Genomic DNA, 17,689 nt, shown 5'->3' on the forward strand with positions numbered 1-17,689 from the left:
AAATCATAGCAACAACATCCAACCCAACAGAATGATCAGTAATCTACCTTACCTATCAGTTCTCTCAATAAATGTGAATGGCTTAAACTCTCCACTCAAGAGACATAGGCTGGCTGAATGGATAAGAAAATACAGGCCAAGTATATGCTGTCTTCAGGAAACACATCTAACCTGCAAGGATGCATATAGACTAAAAATAAAAGGGTGGAGATCAATATTCCAAGCAAATAGAAGCCAAAAGAAGGCTGGTATGGCAGTTCTAATTTCAGACGATTTAGTTTTTAAACCAACAAAAGTAGTAAAAGACAAAGAGGGTCATTATATAATGGTGAAGGGCACAGTTCAAAAAGAAGAGATAACAATTTTAAATATATATGCACCCACCTTAGGTGCACCCAGATTCATAAAGCAAACCTTACTGGAGCTAATCAAAGGGATTAATAGCAACTCCATAATCGCCGGAGATTTCTTTTTTTTTTTTTTTTTTTTTTTTTTTTTTTTTTTTTTTTTTTTTTTTTTTTTTTTTTTTTTAGGGGAGTTAATACAGTTGTATTGCTTTTTAATACAGTTGTATCGCCGGAGATTTCAACACCCCACTGACGGCACGAGACAGATCCTCCAAACAGAAAATTAATAAAGAAATAATGGAGTTAAACAAAACTCTAGAACAATTGGGTCTGACTGACATTTACAGAACGTTCTACCCAAAATCCACTGAATATACATTCTTCTCATCAGCTCACGGGACATTCTCTAAGATTGACCATATCCTAAGACACAAAGTAAACCTCAAGAAATTTAAAAAAATAGAAATCATACCATGTACCTTCTCAGATCACAGTAGAATAAAACTAGAAATCAACCCTAACAGAAACTCACATTTCTACACAAAAACGTGGAAATTAAACAACCTCCTACTAAATGATGACTTCATCAATGAAGAAATCAAGACGGAAATAAAAAAATTCTATGAAGAAAACGACAATGCAGAGACAAGTTATCAACTCCTCTGGGACACAGCTAAAGCAGTTCTGAGAGGAAGGTTTATCTCCATAAATGCCTATAACCAAAAGACAAGAAGATCACAAATAGACAATCTAATGAAACGACTCAAAGAGCTGGGAAAACAAGAACAGACCAACCCCAAACTCAGCAGAAGAAGTGAAATCAACAAGATCAAATCAGAACTAAAGGAAATTGAAAACAGGGAAGCTATTCAGGAGATCAATAAAACAAAAGTTGGTTCTGTGAAAAAATAAACAAATTTGACACACCATTGGCTAACCTAACGAAAAGTAGAAAAGAGAAATCTCTAATAAGCTCCATCAGGAATAAAAAAGGAGATATCACAACTGATCCCAAAGAGATACAAGATACAATTTATGAATACTACAAAAATCTTTATGCACACAAAATGGAAAATGTGGAGGAAATGGACAAATTTCTAGAAACACACAGCCTCCCTAGGATCAATCATGAAGAAATAGATTCCTTGAACAGACCAATCTCAACAGCTGAAATAGAAACAGCAATTAAAAATCTCCCTAAAAAGAAAAGTCCCGGTCCAGATGGCTTCACACCTGAATTTTACCACACTTACAAAGAAGAACTATACTTATCTTGCAGAAACTATTCCACAACATCGAGAAGAACGGAAACCTCCCCGACACCTTTTATGAAGCGAATATTACTCTGATACCAAAACCAGGAAAGGATGCAACAAAAAAAGAAAACTACAGACCAATATCCCTAATGAATATAGATGCAAAAATTTTCAACATAATCTTAGGTAACCGAATCCAGACGCTTATCAAAAAAATAATCCACCACGACCAAGTGGGATTCATCCCAGGTATGCAGGGATGGTTCAACATACGTAAATCTATAAATGCAATTCACCACATAAACAGGAGCAAAAACAAAGACCACATGATTCTTTCAATAGATGCAGAAAAAGCTTTTGACAAAATTTAACACCGTTTCATGATACGAACACTTAAGAAAATAGGCATAGAAGGGACATACCTAAAAATGAACCAAGCCATATATGACAGTCCCATAGCCAAGATCATACTGAATGAGGAAAAATTGAAATCATTCCCACTTAGATCTAGAACCAGACAAGGCTGCCCTCGCTCTACACTTCTATTCAACCATAGTGCTAGAAGTCTTGGCTACAGCAATCAGACAGGAAAATGGAATCAAAGCTATCCAAATAGGGGCAGAAGAGATCAAACTTTCACTGTTTGCTGAAGACATAATATTGTATCTAGAAAACACCAAAGATTCAACCAAGAAACTCCTGGAACTCATCAATGAATTTAGTAAAGTCTCAGGATACAGTATCAATACACAGAAATCAGAGGCATTCATATACGCCAACAACAATCTAATTGAGAACCAAATCAAGACTCAATTCCCTTCACAATAGCAACAAAGAAATTAAAGTACCTAGGAATATACTTAACCAAGGAGGTAAAAGACCTCTACATGGAGAACTATGAAACCCTGAGGAAGGAAATAGCAGAGGATGTAAACAGATGGAAATCCATAACATACTTGTGGATTGGCAGACTCAACATAATCAAAATGTCTATACTACCCAAACTGATCTACAGATTCAATGCAATACCTGTTAAAATCCCATCAGCATACTTCACAGATGTAGAAAAAATAATTTTATGCTTTGTATGGAACCAAAGAAGACCCTGAATATCAAGAGCAATTCTAGGCAACAAAAACTAAATGGGAGGCATTAATATGCCAGATATCAAACTATACTACAAAGCTGTAGTAATTAAATCAATATGGTATTGGCACAAAAATAGGAATATTGACCAGTGGAACAGATGTGAGAATCCTGATATAAAACCATCCTCTTATAGCCATCTAATCTTTGACAAAGCAGACAAAAACATACGCTGGGGAAAAGAATCCCTTTTCACTAAATGGTGCTGGGAAAACTGGATCGCGACCTGTAGAAGGCTAAAACAGGAACCACACCTTTCACCTCTCACAAAAACCAACTCACGCTGGATAACAGACTTAAACCTAAGGTATGAAACTATTAGAACTCTAGAGGAAAAAGTTGGAAACACTCTCCTAGACATCGGCCTGGGCAAAGAGTTTATGAAGAAGTCCCCAAAGGCAATCACAGCAGCAACAAAAATAAATAAATGGGACATGATCAAACTACAAAGCTTCTGCACAGCCAAAGAAATAGTCATGAAAGTAAACAGACAACCTACAGAATGGGAGAAAATTTTTGCATCCTATGCATCCGATAAGGGACTGATAACTAGAATGTACTTAGAACTCACGAAATCAGGAAGAAAACATCAAATAACCCCATTAAAAAGTGGGCAAAGGACTTGAACAGAAACTTTTCTAAAGAAGACAGAAGAATTGTCAACAAACATATGAAAAGATGCTCAACATCTCTAATCATCAGGGAAATGCAAATCAAAACCACAATTAGCTATCACTTAAACCCAGTGAGAACGGCCTTTATCAAAAAATCTGCAAACAATAAATGCTGGCGTGGTTGCGCAGAGAGAGGAATACTCCTACACTGCTGGTGGGACTGCAAACTAGTTCCACCTCTGTGGAAAGCAATATGGAGATATCTTAAAGTGATACAAGTGATTCTACCATTTGATCCAGCAATCCCATTAATGGGAATCTACCCAAAGGTCCAATGACACTCTACAAAAAAGACACCTGCACTTGATTGTTTAAGGCAGCACAATTCATAATTGCAAGGCTGTGGAAACAGCCCAAGTGCCCATCAATCCAAGAATGGATGAAAAAAATGTGGTATATGTATACCATGGAGTACTATTCAGCTCTAAGAAACAATGGTGACATAGCACATCTTATATTTTACTGATTAGAGCTGGAACCCATACTATTAAGTGACGTTTCCTAAGCATGGAAAAACAAGCACCACATATACTCACCAGCAAATTGGTATTAACTGAACAGCACCTAAGTGGTCACATAGGGACTATAGTAATAGGGTATTGGGCAGGGGGGAGGAGGGAGGGGGGCGGGTATGAGTGAGATGTGCACATAATGAGTGAGATGTGCACCATCTGGGGGATGGTCATGATGGAGACTCAGATTTTTTGGGGGGGGAAATGGGCATTTATTAAAACCTTAATATCTGTACCCCCATAATATGCCGAAATAAAAAAAAACACACAAATTGTAAACACACATGGATGTTCTGGGCCAATCGTTTCCAGATTTTTGAATTTCACAGACTAGTGAACTTACAGGAAATACGAATGAAGGAGGTGCCCTGCGTTTGTTAGTATTTCTTTTCTTTTTTTTTTAGTTTGGCTTGGAGGAACAGTCTATGCTGTTGATTTTGTGTCCTGTTATCAGCTGTTGTTCTGGGTGGTGCTGGGTTGGGTAAGCCTGCCCTCAGGCAGTTAGCAGGAGTCAAAGTTCTGTTCTCTGCTTCCAGGGAAAGCTGTCAGGGTGGGGCTAGAATGGTCCTGCTCAGCCAGAAAGTCTGGGTGTGGGGGTGGGATTGTCTGAGACCTGTAGTCTGGAGAGGGCCTCGCTTCTTTCCACCCTCCCCAACTCCACAGCTACTCCTGAGCCTCTGCCAGCAGGCCAGACCACAAGCCACCAGGCCTCCCCGGACTGTGATGCCAGCGGGGAGGTTCCCTGCACAGGAACGCCACCTGGGTTAGGCACACGGCCTCCTCCTGGGAGGAGGGTTGCCCTCTAGGATGCTGATCTGCCCCTGGAGGCACACACACCTCAGTAGGCTGTTCACGTATAACCCTTCTGTGCCCTGGGCAATGCTAGCCCTCGGTGCAGGGGATCTGGTCTGCAGATCCCACCTCTGGGTCCCAGAGTTCAAACTGTATTTCCACCAGGGAGAGGATTTCCAGTCCCAATTCACCCACAGGAAGCCCAAGCTGGGTCTATGTCTCTCAGCCTCTGAGTCAGCACCGTTTTCCTGGGAACTACGTGCCAGCAGCACCTGGGAGGGCAGGCAGGTAGGGAGCTCACAGTCTGAGTTCCCCTGAGTCAGCTGTAGGGTCCCAAAAGGGAAGGTCCCATTCCCTGGAGGTGCCTCTGGCTGGTGGCTGTATTGTCTCTCTGGGCAGCCGCGGGTAGGGCCGGCGGAGGGGAGGAGGAGGCAATATGGCGCCTGCCGTGCGGCTCGCGTCTGTGCACACGAAGGTGCCCGGAGGATGTTGGGAACCTGGTGCCACGTCTGCTACAGGCTCACCGCTGGCTGGCGGCGGCGGTCTCTGGGCTGATGTCCGCAGGTCTCTCCACCCACTGGGAAGCCCACCAGCAGTCCCAAATGCAGGGGAAGGGAAACAGCAAATCCACCTACCCTTGCCGCTGGTCTCTGGGCTGCTCCGGTGGTCTCAGCCTCCAGTTCTCCTTCGCAGCCTCCTCCAGTGGTGTCTCAGGTACCCCTCCTTCCGGCCCTCGTCCGCTGTATGCTCATCTTCTTGCTTCTTTCCTCTAATTTCTGCTAGAATCTGTCCTTTCTGCAGAGACACTCTATCTGGCGGTGTTATTCGTCCGTCATCTTGCTCCACCCTCTTTTTTGCCATTTTTTATCTTCATTCCCTTCTACAACTGTATCTAAGCCATTCTTCTTTCTGCCTGTGCTGGGGCTACAATATTCTCACTGTTGTAGTCACCCCCAGCCAGTTCACACAGTATTTAAATTGTTTGATGATAAGTGTAGCGTATTTTTAATTAGGAAGAAAAAAACATTTTAACTAGAAATCCTGAGACCAGGCACAGGCTATACATATAGTATTCTGATTATTTAATTAAGATTAGAGAAATTCATTGTCCTAAGGTTAAAGTAAGAGCCTTAAAGTCCAATGAAAGATAAACAATTCTGAAGGCCAGAGGAGTAAATCAAGAACTCTGCATTTTTTGCTTAGTAAAAGCAAACTGTTACTAGATCCTGACATATAATGCCATAAATATGAAAATAATTACACTAAGTGAAGCATTAATATTAATAAGTGTGTGATGCATATGGTAAATACTATATAAAGAAATATGAGAATTTCACAATCTCTTAATAGGGAGTTTAAATAGCTCTGAATTTAATTTTCTCTGAATTACTTATAGTACAACATATGCATCCATCTAGAATCTATTTATGAGTGTGTATTTCAGTGTTAGAATATAATAGAATGCTTTCTCTGGATTGAAAATATTTGAAATAGTCTTTATTTATCTGATGTTTCAATCTTAGAGAATTTATTTTACATAATTTTATCTCCCTTTATTTTAGCAGGTGCAAGGCACAGTACAGAGTTCTCATTTTTAGTCATCTAACTGTGGCCAACAATTCGGTCATTCTCTCTAGAGGAATCTCAGGGATCATCACCACTTTTTGATTGAAATTTTCATTACTGATTTTGGAGGCAACCCTGTTTTGTATGCTCACAGTGACCAGAGTTGAGACAGTGAGCACCACACACCTCTTCAGTCTCTTCCATAACACGATCATCAGCACCAGGAAGTCCAGGTGTCTTTAGCTTTAAGTGAAAGCATTAAAACCCCTTTGATGTTCTATCCTGGATTATAAGTCGGCTGGTAAATATCAGAGTTCTATTGCTTAGGACTGACAAATTGAATGATAAAAACAGCATTCTCACTCTGTTGCCTTGGCTAGAGTGCCATGGCATCATCCTAGCTCATAGTAACCTCAAACTCTTGGGCTCAAGCAATCCTTCTGTCTCAGCCTCCCTAGTAGCTGAGACTACAGGTGTTTGCCACAATCCCCTGCTAATTTTTCTGTATATTTTTATTTGGCATATTAATTACTTTCAATTTTTAGTAGACACATGGTCTAATTCTGGCTCAGGGTGGTTTCAAACTCCTGACCTTGATTGATGCTCCTGCTTAGCCTCCCAGAATTCTAGGATTACATGTGTGAGCCACTTGGCACAGCCAGCACAAACTCTATTTCCACCAACAGCTCACTTAAAGAATTGGCTCAATTAGAAAAGTTAATTCCTTGGGATTGGAAATCTTCTGTTCCAACAGTTATATCTTCACCTAAATTTTTATAGTTCACCACTTGGGGCAGGGAAAAGATGCATCAGCAACCCTAGCTAAATGGGTCTACAGACCCACCAATACAAATTTCTGACACAAATTACGGGTCAGGAAATTTGGTTTGGTATTAATGCACAATTAAATTATGATGATCAGGCTATTTTGCAAATTCAACAGTGCTGTATTAAAGTGTGGAAAAAGATAGCTTCTCTTAGGCTGTATCTTCCTAAATAAATGTTAAACAAAATGTTAATGAAACTTATGTAGATTTAATTGCTAAATTGCAAGAAATATCAGGTGCAAGCAATGATTAGTCCTTCTAATTTAAGAAATATGATATTAGTACATTGGCTTTTAATAATGTTAATTCTAAATGCCAGCAGCTTTATGCCCAGCATAAGGAAACATCATGGTGCCACCGCTGCCATGGCTGCTGAGCCACCCGGGCTATGGCTGTGCTCAGCCAGGCACCCCAGCACCAGCTCCCCACCACCACACCCCAATGGCACCTTATGTAGCAACTGGGGCACCTGGCTGCTGAAATATCTTTTAAGAAATTCCCAAAAGGTTTGCTCAGACATTTAAAAGGCAACTTTTGGCTGAGACTGTTGGCACAAAAGGTAATTTTAGAGAACAAAAACCATCTTGTGACAATGGCCTGTTAATACCATCTACATATATATATATACATATATATATATCTACTGATATATATATGTATATATATATTAGTTATATATATAATCATTTATATATATATATATATTTTAGTAGATTATATAGCTTGCTGGACTCTGAAAATTGCAGAAATGTCTACAGAACTCATATGTTCAACACTGTTTTTCACTCCTAGACACATTGTAGAATATATTCCTTCCTCAATGAAAGAATGAGTGAATGAATAAAATATATAGTGGAGAACATCACAGACCTTAACGTCAGTGTTTAGGTACTTACTAAAACCAGGGGTGGCTTTATTCTCTGCTGGAGGTACTTTTGTTTTTGTATTTAAAAAATACCTATATTATAAAAAGTATCTAGAAAAATAAAATTCATAGAAATGAAAATTAAAATGGTGGTGCCAGGGACTGAACAAATGGAAAAATGGAGCTATGTTTACTGGGTGTAAAAAAGTTCTGCAAATTTCTTTCACATAGTGTGAATATACTTAACACTACTGTACTGTATACCTAACAATGTGTAAGATGGCAAATATTATATTGGGTGCATTTTACCACAATACAAATTGTAAATTACCTATATAGTCACCAAGTGGTTTAGAATAGGACAGGGTTATTCTTTCTATATTATCACATTGGTGATATTGGCCACATTGGCCAGAATGTTTTCTCAGTCATGAACCCCCATTTTTGTTTACATTTTTGCTTTTATTCAGATAACTCATAGAGGGTTTTGATTCTATGTATGTGCTTAAAATTGGGAGAGGTTTTATTCCTCTTTCAAAAAATTTTTTTAGAAAATAGATATCCAATCTGAGTTGCAATATTATGTCCATTACCTTGTGGGTTTGCCCTACACAGCAAGCCCTTTCCTTGCAGCATTCAGGGGCAGTTCTAGTAACAAGGAAGGTCCTCAGAAGCCAGAGCATGTGAGTGGAGCAAGAAGAGGGTGGGGCATGAAAGAAGATCCTGAGAGGTGAGAACATGGTGGAAGGGGTGTAGACAGAAAAATGGGTGACCTGAGTGATCTCTACTCCAGCTGAGGAGAAGCAAAGGAATGCTTTTGTCTCAGGACAGCAGAAGACCCTGGACCAGGCCAACTGCCAGAGAGTACTGAGAGAGCCCTGGACTGGATCAAGCAGTGGCAAGGCCACCATGGCACACCAGAGAGAGAAGGTGATCTGAGATGATATTTATCAGAACTAAATTGATGTTGTGCCAGGTGGCTTAGAAGGTGGAGAATGGGCTGGGTATACATACACCTAATGCTTGCAGTGCTCACCATCTGGGGGATCAACATAATGGAAGCTCTGACTCATGTGGGGCAAAGGTCATATACATAATGTAAACATTTTACTCCTATAATATGCTGAAATAAAAAAAAATTAAAAAGACCTCAATCTTTTCGGAAAGGTACTACAAGGAGCTACTAACCCAAAATGTCTATACTCATCATTACAGAAATGCCCTCCAAAAGTGAGAGACATGGTGATTGGTACAATGGGCAAGAGTGGCGAGGGCACCCCAGGAAGGAGGAGTCAGGGGTGAGGATGGGGGTTGCAGGTGATAGTGAAAGAGAAGACGTCTTTTTGCACACCCCAACCTCTTTCATAGACTTCAAAAATAGTAAATTTGGAAGGGGTGTCTCATTCCATATCACAGTGGTAAGTAGGCTTAAATCCCATCAATTCCTTAATATTTCTCTTACCCGACTCCTATGTTCTTACCTCAGTAAGAAATACCATTCTGCACTTCATCTCACTTCTAATATTACCTGAATCTACCTCTCTCCTTCCTCAATGCCAAAGCCTCAGCAGGGCCCTAGTCACTGCCACCTTGACTGGTCTGATGGGTTTCCAACTATGCTTTTCCCCTGAAAGTTGGCTCCTCCAACCCATCCCCTACACCACTACTAGCTAGAGGGATGCTAAACAGCCAGTTTTAACACATCAATCCCTCCATAAAATTCTTCAGAGCCCTCCACAGTCTCTGAGCTTTCATAATCAGTAAATCAGCTCCTTTGGATTGGACTCTAATACCTGATAGTTTCCTTCCATACTCTCCTTCATCATTCCGCCTGTGTTATTTTCATAAATGTTTAAGTATCTACTATGCAGCAGCCACTGCTGAAGGATTCTACACATGACCCATGCTCTCTCACCATTTACAAATAAATGGAATTCCTAATTACACCATGCCATTTTCTACTTCTTTACCTATACAAACATTGTGGTTTTTTTTTTTTATTCTCCAACTCCTGTGCCTAATTAACTACAGTCCATAGAAGCCTGACTACAGAGATAAAATATAGTGTGTTTTCTTTACTTATAACTTACCTGGTTTTCTTTAGGAGCCTCCAGCGACAAATTTCAGGAAAAAAAAATTAAGTCCAATTCCCATTTTACAAATGAGAAAACTGAGAGTCAGTAAGCATAAAGAACTCGTTCAAAGTTATATACCAAGTAGAGGAGCTTGAGTTGCCCAAAAGTGGTACTTATAAGTATGCCATATGCCTCTTTTCCAAATGACTTGTTTATGGAAATTTTTGCATTACTTATAGGAACTTTTGGCTGTGAAGAAGTTTTGCTATATACTGAGTGGCAAAAATTTGGTCCATTCAACCAATTTAATTAATCCCTTCTGACAACTTTAAGACTTTATAAGGAAGCACAATCACTCAATTAATGTCCCTTAGGCAAATGATACATTGGGGTAAAGTGAGAGAATACTAGAACTTGTATAGATGTTTACTTTTATCCTTAAATGTAGTGATGATGCTTTGCTAATATACTGATACTAGTAAATAAAGAGTATATGTATGAATTTTAGGGGTGCATGCCCCAAAGTATTTTACTCTAGGAGTTTGAGAGAAATAGTATAAGGACCCTGTTCTCTACTGACATCTGCACCTTTCTTTCTATTCTCCACACAAATCGCACCACTTGAGCCAAAACTCACCAAGCTCACACTCAGGTTCTTCCCACATATCCTCACACAGTGCACTCATTACCTTCATCCAGGCACCTGATCAAATGGATCTCCCTAGGGGCACAAGACCCACACCCCACCCCACCATCAACTCTCCTTCCACTATTCCTGTTTTACTCCTCTCCATCACAGTTACATTTACCTGACATTATATATTTGTGCCCATCACTACAAACAGAATGAAAGCTTACAAAGCCTGGGAGTCTTCTCTGTTTTGTTTCCAGCCTTTTCTCCAGTGCAGTAGGAATTATGACCTGAATGGATGAATGTAGATTTTGCTCTCTGTTACCATGTACACTCCTGAGTGTACATCATCCTTTGGCTAAGCTTGTTTGGCTGCCTTGTGGGTTTGTATTATGTACAGGCCAGTACTGTCTCTTCCTATGGCTGGTGTCTGCTTGGCATCCAAGAGAACATTCTTCAATACTGAAAATGTTTGGTATCCATGCAATAGTATAAGCTGTAGTCTTTAAACACATGTTGCTATTTAGCTCTAACTAGCTCTTAGTCTAGTGTAACTAAATTATTGTATTTGGTTCTTCAGAATGTTTACTGTAATTGTGAGAGGATTTCAATTTATAGAACTTTAATTAAGGTAAAAATATTTCCAATATACATGTTCAAATACAACAGTGATTATGCTCTCTCCTCCAATGTGTCAAGTGTCATATTCTAGAACTCCTTTATGATTCCTTAGTAAATCCTGGTGAAATGCAAATGTAATTATTTACTGAAACTAAAAGAAGAAGGGCAGGGCAAAAATGAATTTAAAGTGCTGGAAAGTGCCTTGTGATTTAATTTAGAGTAATTATGTACAGATTGTCAATATATCTCTTTCAATCTGTCTCGAAAGTTAACAAGTAAGGAACAACCACGGCAGAACAACCAGACATCAAGGGTGATGTCATCCTTTCTGCCTGTTTCACAGAACCCAGGATCCCTGGCTTATTTTTGTCCTCACCATGCTGGAAATCCTGGTCCTTTCTGGAAACACCACAGTCATCCTTCTCATTCAGCCCTACCCACCTCTCCACTGCCGTATATATTTTCTGATGACCAAGCCATCTATCATGTAGCAGTTCTATATGTCCATGTTTGTTCCTCAAATGGCCCTCAACTTTCTCTCTAGGGATCATGACATCTCTCTCACTAAATGTGGCATTCATCTCTTTCTTCTCATCACCCTGTCAGCAGCAGAGTGTCAGATGCTGGCCGTCCTGGCTTAGGACTTCTACGTGGCCATCTGTCACCCATTGCACTACCCCATCCACATTCCCCATGTTCTCCGTGTTCTCCTGGTACTTCCATCTTGGCTGAGGAGCGTGCTCAATGCCTTGATCCATGTGCTCGGCCCTCTGACTTTCCATAACTTCCCTTACAGGAAAGGTCATCATTTTGTTTCTGTGATCCCAGCTGTATTTAACAGTCTCTGCTGACACGTCCCTCTATATAAGGGTCTTTTTATCCACGGTGTTATTTTCCTCTTCCCTCCTATCTTAGCTATTATGGCCTCCTATGTATTTATACTGTCCACTTGACTAGTTGCAGTCTCAAGCCTGGGGCACATGGAAACTCTTGCTACTTACTTCTCTCACATGCCCCTGGAGTCTCTAATCTATGTGGCTTCAATTACCAATTCCCTTCTACAAAAGTCTCATTCCCCTGAGCAGGAGAACTGGCCTCTGTCATCTACACCATCCTAATGTGAATGCTCAACCCACTCATCTACAATCTGACAAACGGGGATGTCTTTGGAGCCCCCAGGAGAGTTCTCAGAAAATAGGGAATATGATATATTTAACTTTCCACTGAAAATACAAATCTAAAACAATGAAACATATACATTGAAATCTTGGGATTTACCATATGTAGAGAGACATATTCATATGCATTTAACTATAAAGTCAGATATTTTGAGGAACAGATCATGGACAAAAAGAAATGATCCTGCCTTGAAAGTTGATATGTAAATTGGTCATTTTCTTCCTTTTATTCATTTCTGTATTTGTACTAAAATATAATATATTTGGAATGTGGCTTATTTGTGCACTATATCAAATATCCATTTCTTATTCCTGTGCAATCATCTTATTTGGTCATTGTTATTTACTTTCCTACATTTTTGTTTTTAATTGACAAATAATTGTATATGTATATATTAGACACAGTGTGATGATTTCATCTACGCATACTTTGGGAAAGATATGATAAAACTAATTGACATTTCTCAAAAGACAGAAATCAATGTTCAACAGATATATGTCAAAATGCTCAACGTATCTAATCATCATGGAAATGAAAGTTAAAGCCACAATGAGCTATTTGCTCACACCTGTGAGAATGCCAGTTCTCAATATGATGATTGCTAAGTGCTGGTGAGGATGTGGGGAAAAGGAAACACTTGCATATTGTGGCTGTGAATGTAAATCAGGATAGACAAATTTATTTGTATTACAATAAATCTGGGGGGGGGTACCAGTTGTGTTTGTTTCTTTGATGAATGTATGAATTATATAGTGTTAAATTCAGAACATTTATTGTATCAATCATTCAACAAATGTAGGTTTCACCCAGTAGATAAGATTTGATCCCTCAATCCCAAACACCATCCTCCCTTCTTAGCCTTAAAATCTATTTTCTCAACACAGCCATTGTAGAAAAGAGTATAGAGATTCCTCAAAAATGAAAATTGAATTACCATATGATCCATCACTCCCATTTCTAGATGCATATTCAATTGAAGCAAAACCAGTATGTAGAAGATATATCTGTCCTTCCATATTCATTACAAAAATATTCATTCTAGCCCAGGTATAGAAGCAGCTTAAGCGTCCACCAGCACATGAATAAATGAAGAAAATGAGGTGCATTTACACAATGAGCCTTCAAACAGAATGAAATTCTCTCATTTGTGACAACATGTTTTGAACTGGAGGACATGATGCTAAGTAAAGTAAGCCAGGCACAGAAAGACAAATACTGTATGATCTCACTTATCTGTGGAATCTAAAGAAAGCTGATTTCATAGTGTGAAGTGTGGTTACCACAGAGAGTGGGATGGGGAAAGAGAAAAACAAAGGGTACGGAATATCTGTTTGTGCATTTTTTAAAATTCATAGACCTCTAAATAGATGAACCATGGTATCTTTACATAATTATCACCATTAAAATGTAGTAATATTCTAATATTACTATTGTAGACAAGGTAATAATTTGTATTTTTTAATATATAATTTTTTCCTAAATTTTAAATTTCCCCTAAAATCACCCTAACCTTAACTTCCTGGCATGAGATTACTAAATCAAACTTTATTGATACATAGATAATTTTCAAATAAACTTGACTTTTTTGCTTAAGTTACTTTGAAATCATACTTGATTGACTTTTATATTTGCTTTGTTACTCAATATTTGGTATTTTTATAAAGTTTAGGAAAGAAGTATGGTTTTTATATTCATTTTTTTATTACAAGAAAATATGAGAGTACAAACATTTTAGTCACATTTTATATCTTTGCCTCTCCCTACCAAGGGTTAGAGTTATGCCCTTCTTCTTCATGGAGATCAAGGCATCCCTAAGATGTGGGTCTTCCTCCAAACTCCTGAATCCCTGATGAACACCACCACCATTTGAGCACCATACTTTTAATCAATTAGTACCAATTTGATGACTAGTACATGTGGAGCCAGTCTTCTGAGCTTGTGTCACTTCACTTTGCATAATGGGCTCACTCAATTCAGGAAAATATAAGCAGTGCTAGCTCCTTGTCATTTCGTAAATTGAATAATATTTCACTGTAAACATATACCAAATATTAATAATCCACTCATATAATGACAGGCTCTTGGGTGTTTTTTATTATTTTACTTTAAAATTGTAACATGCTCATTAATTTTATTTCATCAGAATTTGTATCTTCAGAAGTGTAGATTATTATCAAATAATCAACTGGTGTCCTGAAAATTTCATCACACTATAGGAGCTCTTTCTAAGAAAGGCCATGGAGAAAGGTGAACTGCAATGCAGATGAAAGCTAATGACTTATTAATTACACTTAGGATACCCTAGGTCACTTTGTAAATCTTATTATGCCTTGGCTGGGGAAATGCTAGATTGATAAAGCATTCCCTCATTCCTCAGGTATAGAAGTGGCTCAGGGGAGAATGAAGGGTGGAGCAGAACAAAAATGGAATGGCAGCCTTATCCATCTCTCCAGGTGGAGCAATTGCTGGAAACAGCACCAAAATGGGGCACCATTGTCCCCAAAAGAACCAGAGATCCTAAGTATCTGCCTAAGATTTGAATATCCTTTTGAAAGATTTTTTAAAAAAGGTTTTTTTAGAATATTTTTCTGAAACTGAGAAACATCTCTTTGAAATGATATATCCAGGTAGATAATTTCCTATCCCACAATTTCAATAAGATGGGATCCTAACTTCAGAGAGCACCTAGCTTTAAGTTGCCAAATTATCTCCTCCTGCATTGATTTGAGACACTTGTATTTTATTTGAATTTAACCAATAACCATAAAAAGAGTCTCACTAGTTACCAAGTAAGTATACAGTGCACTCTTTATTACAAAATAGGACTGTTTAGTCTTCTTTCTTCAAAGCAAATTATTATTTATCTAGATAACATGTATGTAAAAGTTAGGATTTGCTTAGTTATGTACAATAATAACTTTATGTGTTACTTTGAAATCTCTCAGTGGATTCGCACTGTGCACATCACATTCTGATTTAATTGAGTAATAAAAGGGTTTTCTTTTAATTTTCTTCAAACTTTGTGGAGAGGTTTTCTTAGTTGGAATCTCTTTTAATATTTCCTGAACACTTTCCAGAATTAAAAATGCAACATAAACATAAAATGTGCCCACCACTTCTAAATTAGTAAGGCTTTGAACACCAGATTCCTTCTTGAGCTTCCAGTCTGTAACCTGCAAGTCTGCAGCACAGAGCTTCACTGTCCCACATCTGCACACAGTAATTTCTCTAGGCCTCTTCGGTGTCTACTGTCCCTCCAGAGCATACTTAGAGCAGATTCCCTTGAATACACTCTCATAGGATAATAATCAGTTGTACTATCCTTTCTATAAATGTATCTCACATCTTTAAAACTGAAATGGAGTCAGAGACCATGGGGCTCAGACACAAATGGGAACAAGATTATGTGCACTGTGTGCAATGCGTAAACTCCCTTTCTGCCTTCTCTTCTTGTCCAAATGCCAGGAAATGTGCAGTGAGTTCTACTCAATCCAGGCCTCTCTAGAGACCTAAATCTGCAGCTCTGAATTCAGAATCCAAAGTCTGAGGTTCCTCAGAAAGCATTAGAGCATGTCCCAAGGAGGAATTTCTCTTCCTGTTTTCCTTCCCTCTCTGTCAAAGCAAAGAATACAGAAGTTCCATCCAAACTAGACATGGCCTCAACCTGGAATTCACAAGACAGGGACATACTTTGGACTAAGGATGTACAAAAATCTCAGGGGAGACATATGCTGCAGTGTAAGAGATCAGCATGGACTTGTAAGTCGAGCTGGAAAAGACCTTTTTAGGGTGAGTGTAGACAATTTTCTGGATCTTGTGTCATCTTGTATTATACTTGAGTGAGAAGAATAGAAAGGCTGGCACCACATCTAAAATTTTCTGTAAATTATTGGACAGTTACTACTCACCATTTCTGGTATAATAAGGAATACATCACACAATTTAAAGGCTTTTTCACAATGCAACAAACCATACTTCTGAGCACATAGCACATGCTCAGTAGACATTGCATTATGCTGCTCTTTGCTTTGGAAATTAAGTATATGTTGTGATGAGTGTTGGGCAAAAGGCAGTATGTATGCTGTGCTTGCTGTCTCTACCTGAGTGCTACTAATAATGGATCTAGGTTGAGCAACATCAGCACTAAAAGGGGACCTGACAAAGAACCCAATGAATGTACCCCTTCCACACCAGCTGACCACATTTCTTAGAGTGAGGCCCACAGTACCACATGATTTATATTCACAGTGATGTCTCAGAGACAATTTTAAGGTAATTGCCTCTTATCCCAGGCTTTCAATTAGGATAACCTGGCTAGATTGAAGAAACACCATCACCTGCCTGCTGGGCTGGGTGGGAACATCCATGTGGTTTTAATTGTGCCCCAAATAATTCCAATTTGATACCAGGGTCAAGCATTAGGACTCCTACATATATTCATGAGAGTTCAGTTTAGCCTTGTTACAGTGTAAACAAGGTTCTTCTGTCTTGGTTTTGGTAGAGGCAGATCAGTGTGGTCCAGATTCCCATTCCTGTTGCAGAAATGCCTGGCACCTGTAGCAGGGGGAGGTAACCGGAAGAAAAGACAGGAGAACCTCACATTTTGGTCTCCATAAAGGAGCTGATCATAGATGTATGTTTCCTTTGACAAAGAACAACTTAGTGTAGCCTTTCCACATTTTATGTTCCTCCTGCTTGTGAATGTTTCAGAAACAAGGGAAGAAATTGTGCTGATGCCATTAAGTGTAGTCTCAGGATTTAATTCTAATTGTTCTACACAATATCAGCTGAAAAGAAATTTCAGAGTAGGAGTAGAGGAAGAGGAAATGGCTGGTTTTCAGGTAAGTGTGTCCCAGATTAGGGTTTGGGTCCACTCTTTTTTCCAGAAATGCATGTAGAACGTAAGCTTTTTGAACTTGTAAACCTTTACTTCTTTACTTGTGATGTGTATGCCTAATAGCTTTGTAACTACATTTTTTTTATTTTTTCTTACAATAGTCAAAGTTCTCTGGGAAATCCTTCCTGTACAGGGCCTGCTGTACATTCTCTCCCACAAGCTTGTTAATACAATAACCAAGTTTTATAAGAAATGTATGACATGGCCGGGCGCGGTGGCTCACGCCTGTAATCCTAGCACTCTGGGAGGCCGAGGCGGGAGGATTGCTCAAGGTCAGGAGTTCGAAACCAGCAGGAGCAAG

General features: G+C 39.0%; 1 protein-coding gene across 1 annotated transcript in view; it reads left to right on the forward strand.

Annotated features, from left to right (window-relative positions):
• The first annotated feature begins 5,163 nt into the window (after positions 1–5,163).
• The window catches only part of LOC142862595 (uncharacterized), a 34,991-nt gene continuing 22,465 nt past the window's right edge, over positions 5,164–17,689 (forward strand). The window contains exon 1 of the mRNA XM_075995595.1: positions 5,164–5,234. Coding sequence (XP_075851710.1) covers positions 5,164–5,234 — 71 coding nt within the window. The remainder of the gene's footprint in view (positions 5,235–17,689) is intronic.

This window comes from Microcebus murinus, chromosome 20 (genome assembly GCF_040939455.1).
Source record: "Microcebus murinus isolate Inina chromosome 20, M.murinus_Inina_mat1.0, whole genome shotgun sequence".
In the NCBI taxonomy this organism is placed as follows: domain Eukaryota; kingdom Metazoa; phylum Chordata; class Mammalia; order Primates; family Cheirogaleidae; genus Microcebus; species Microcebus murinus.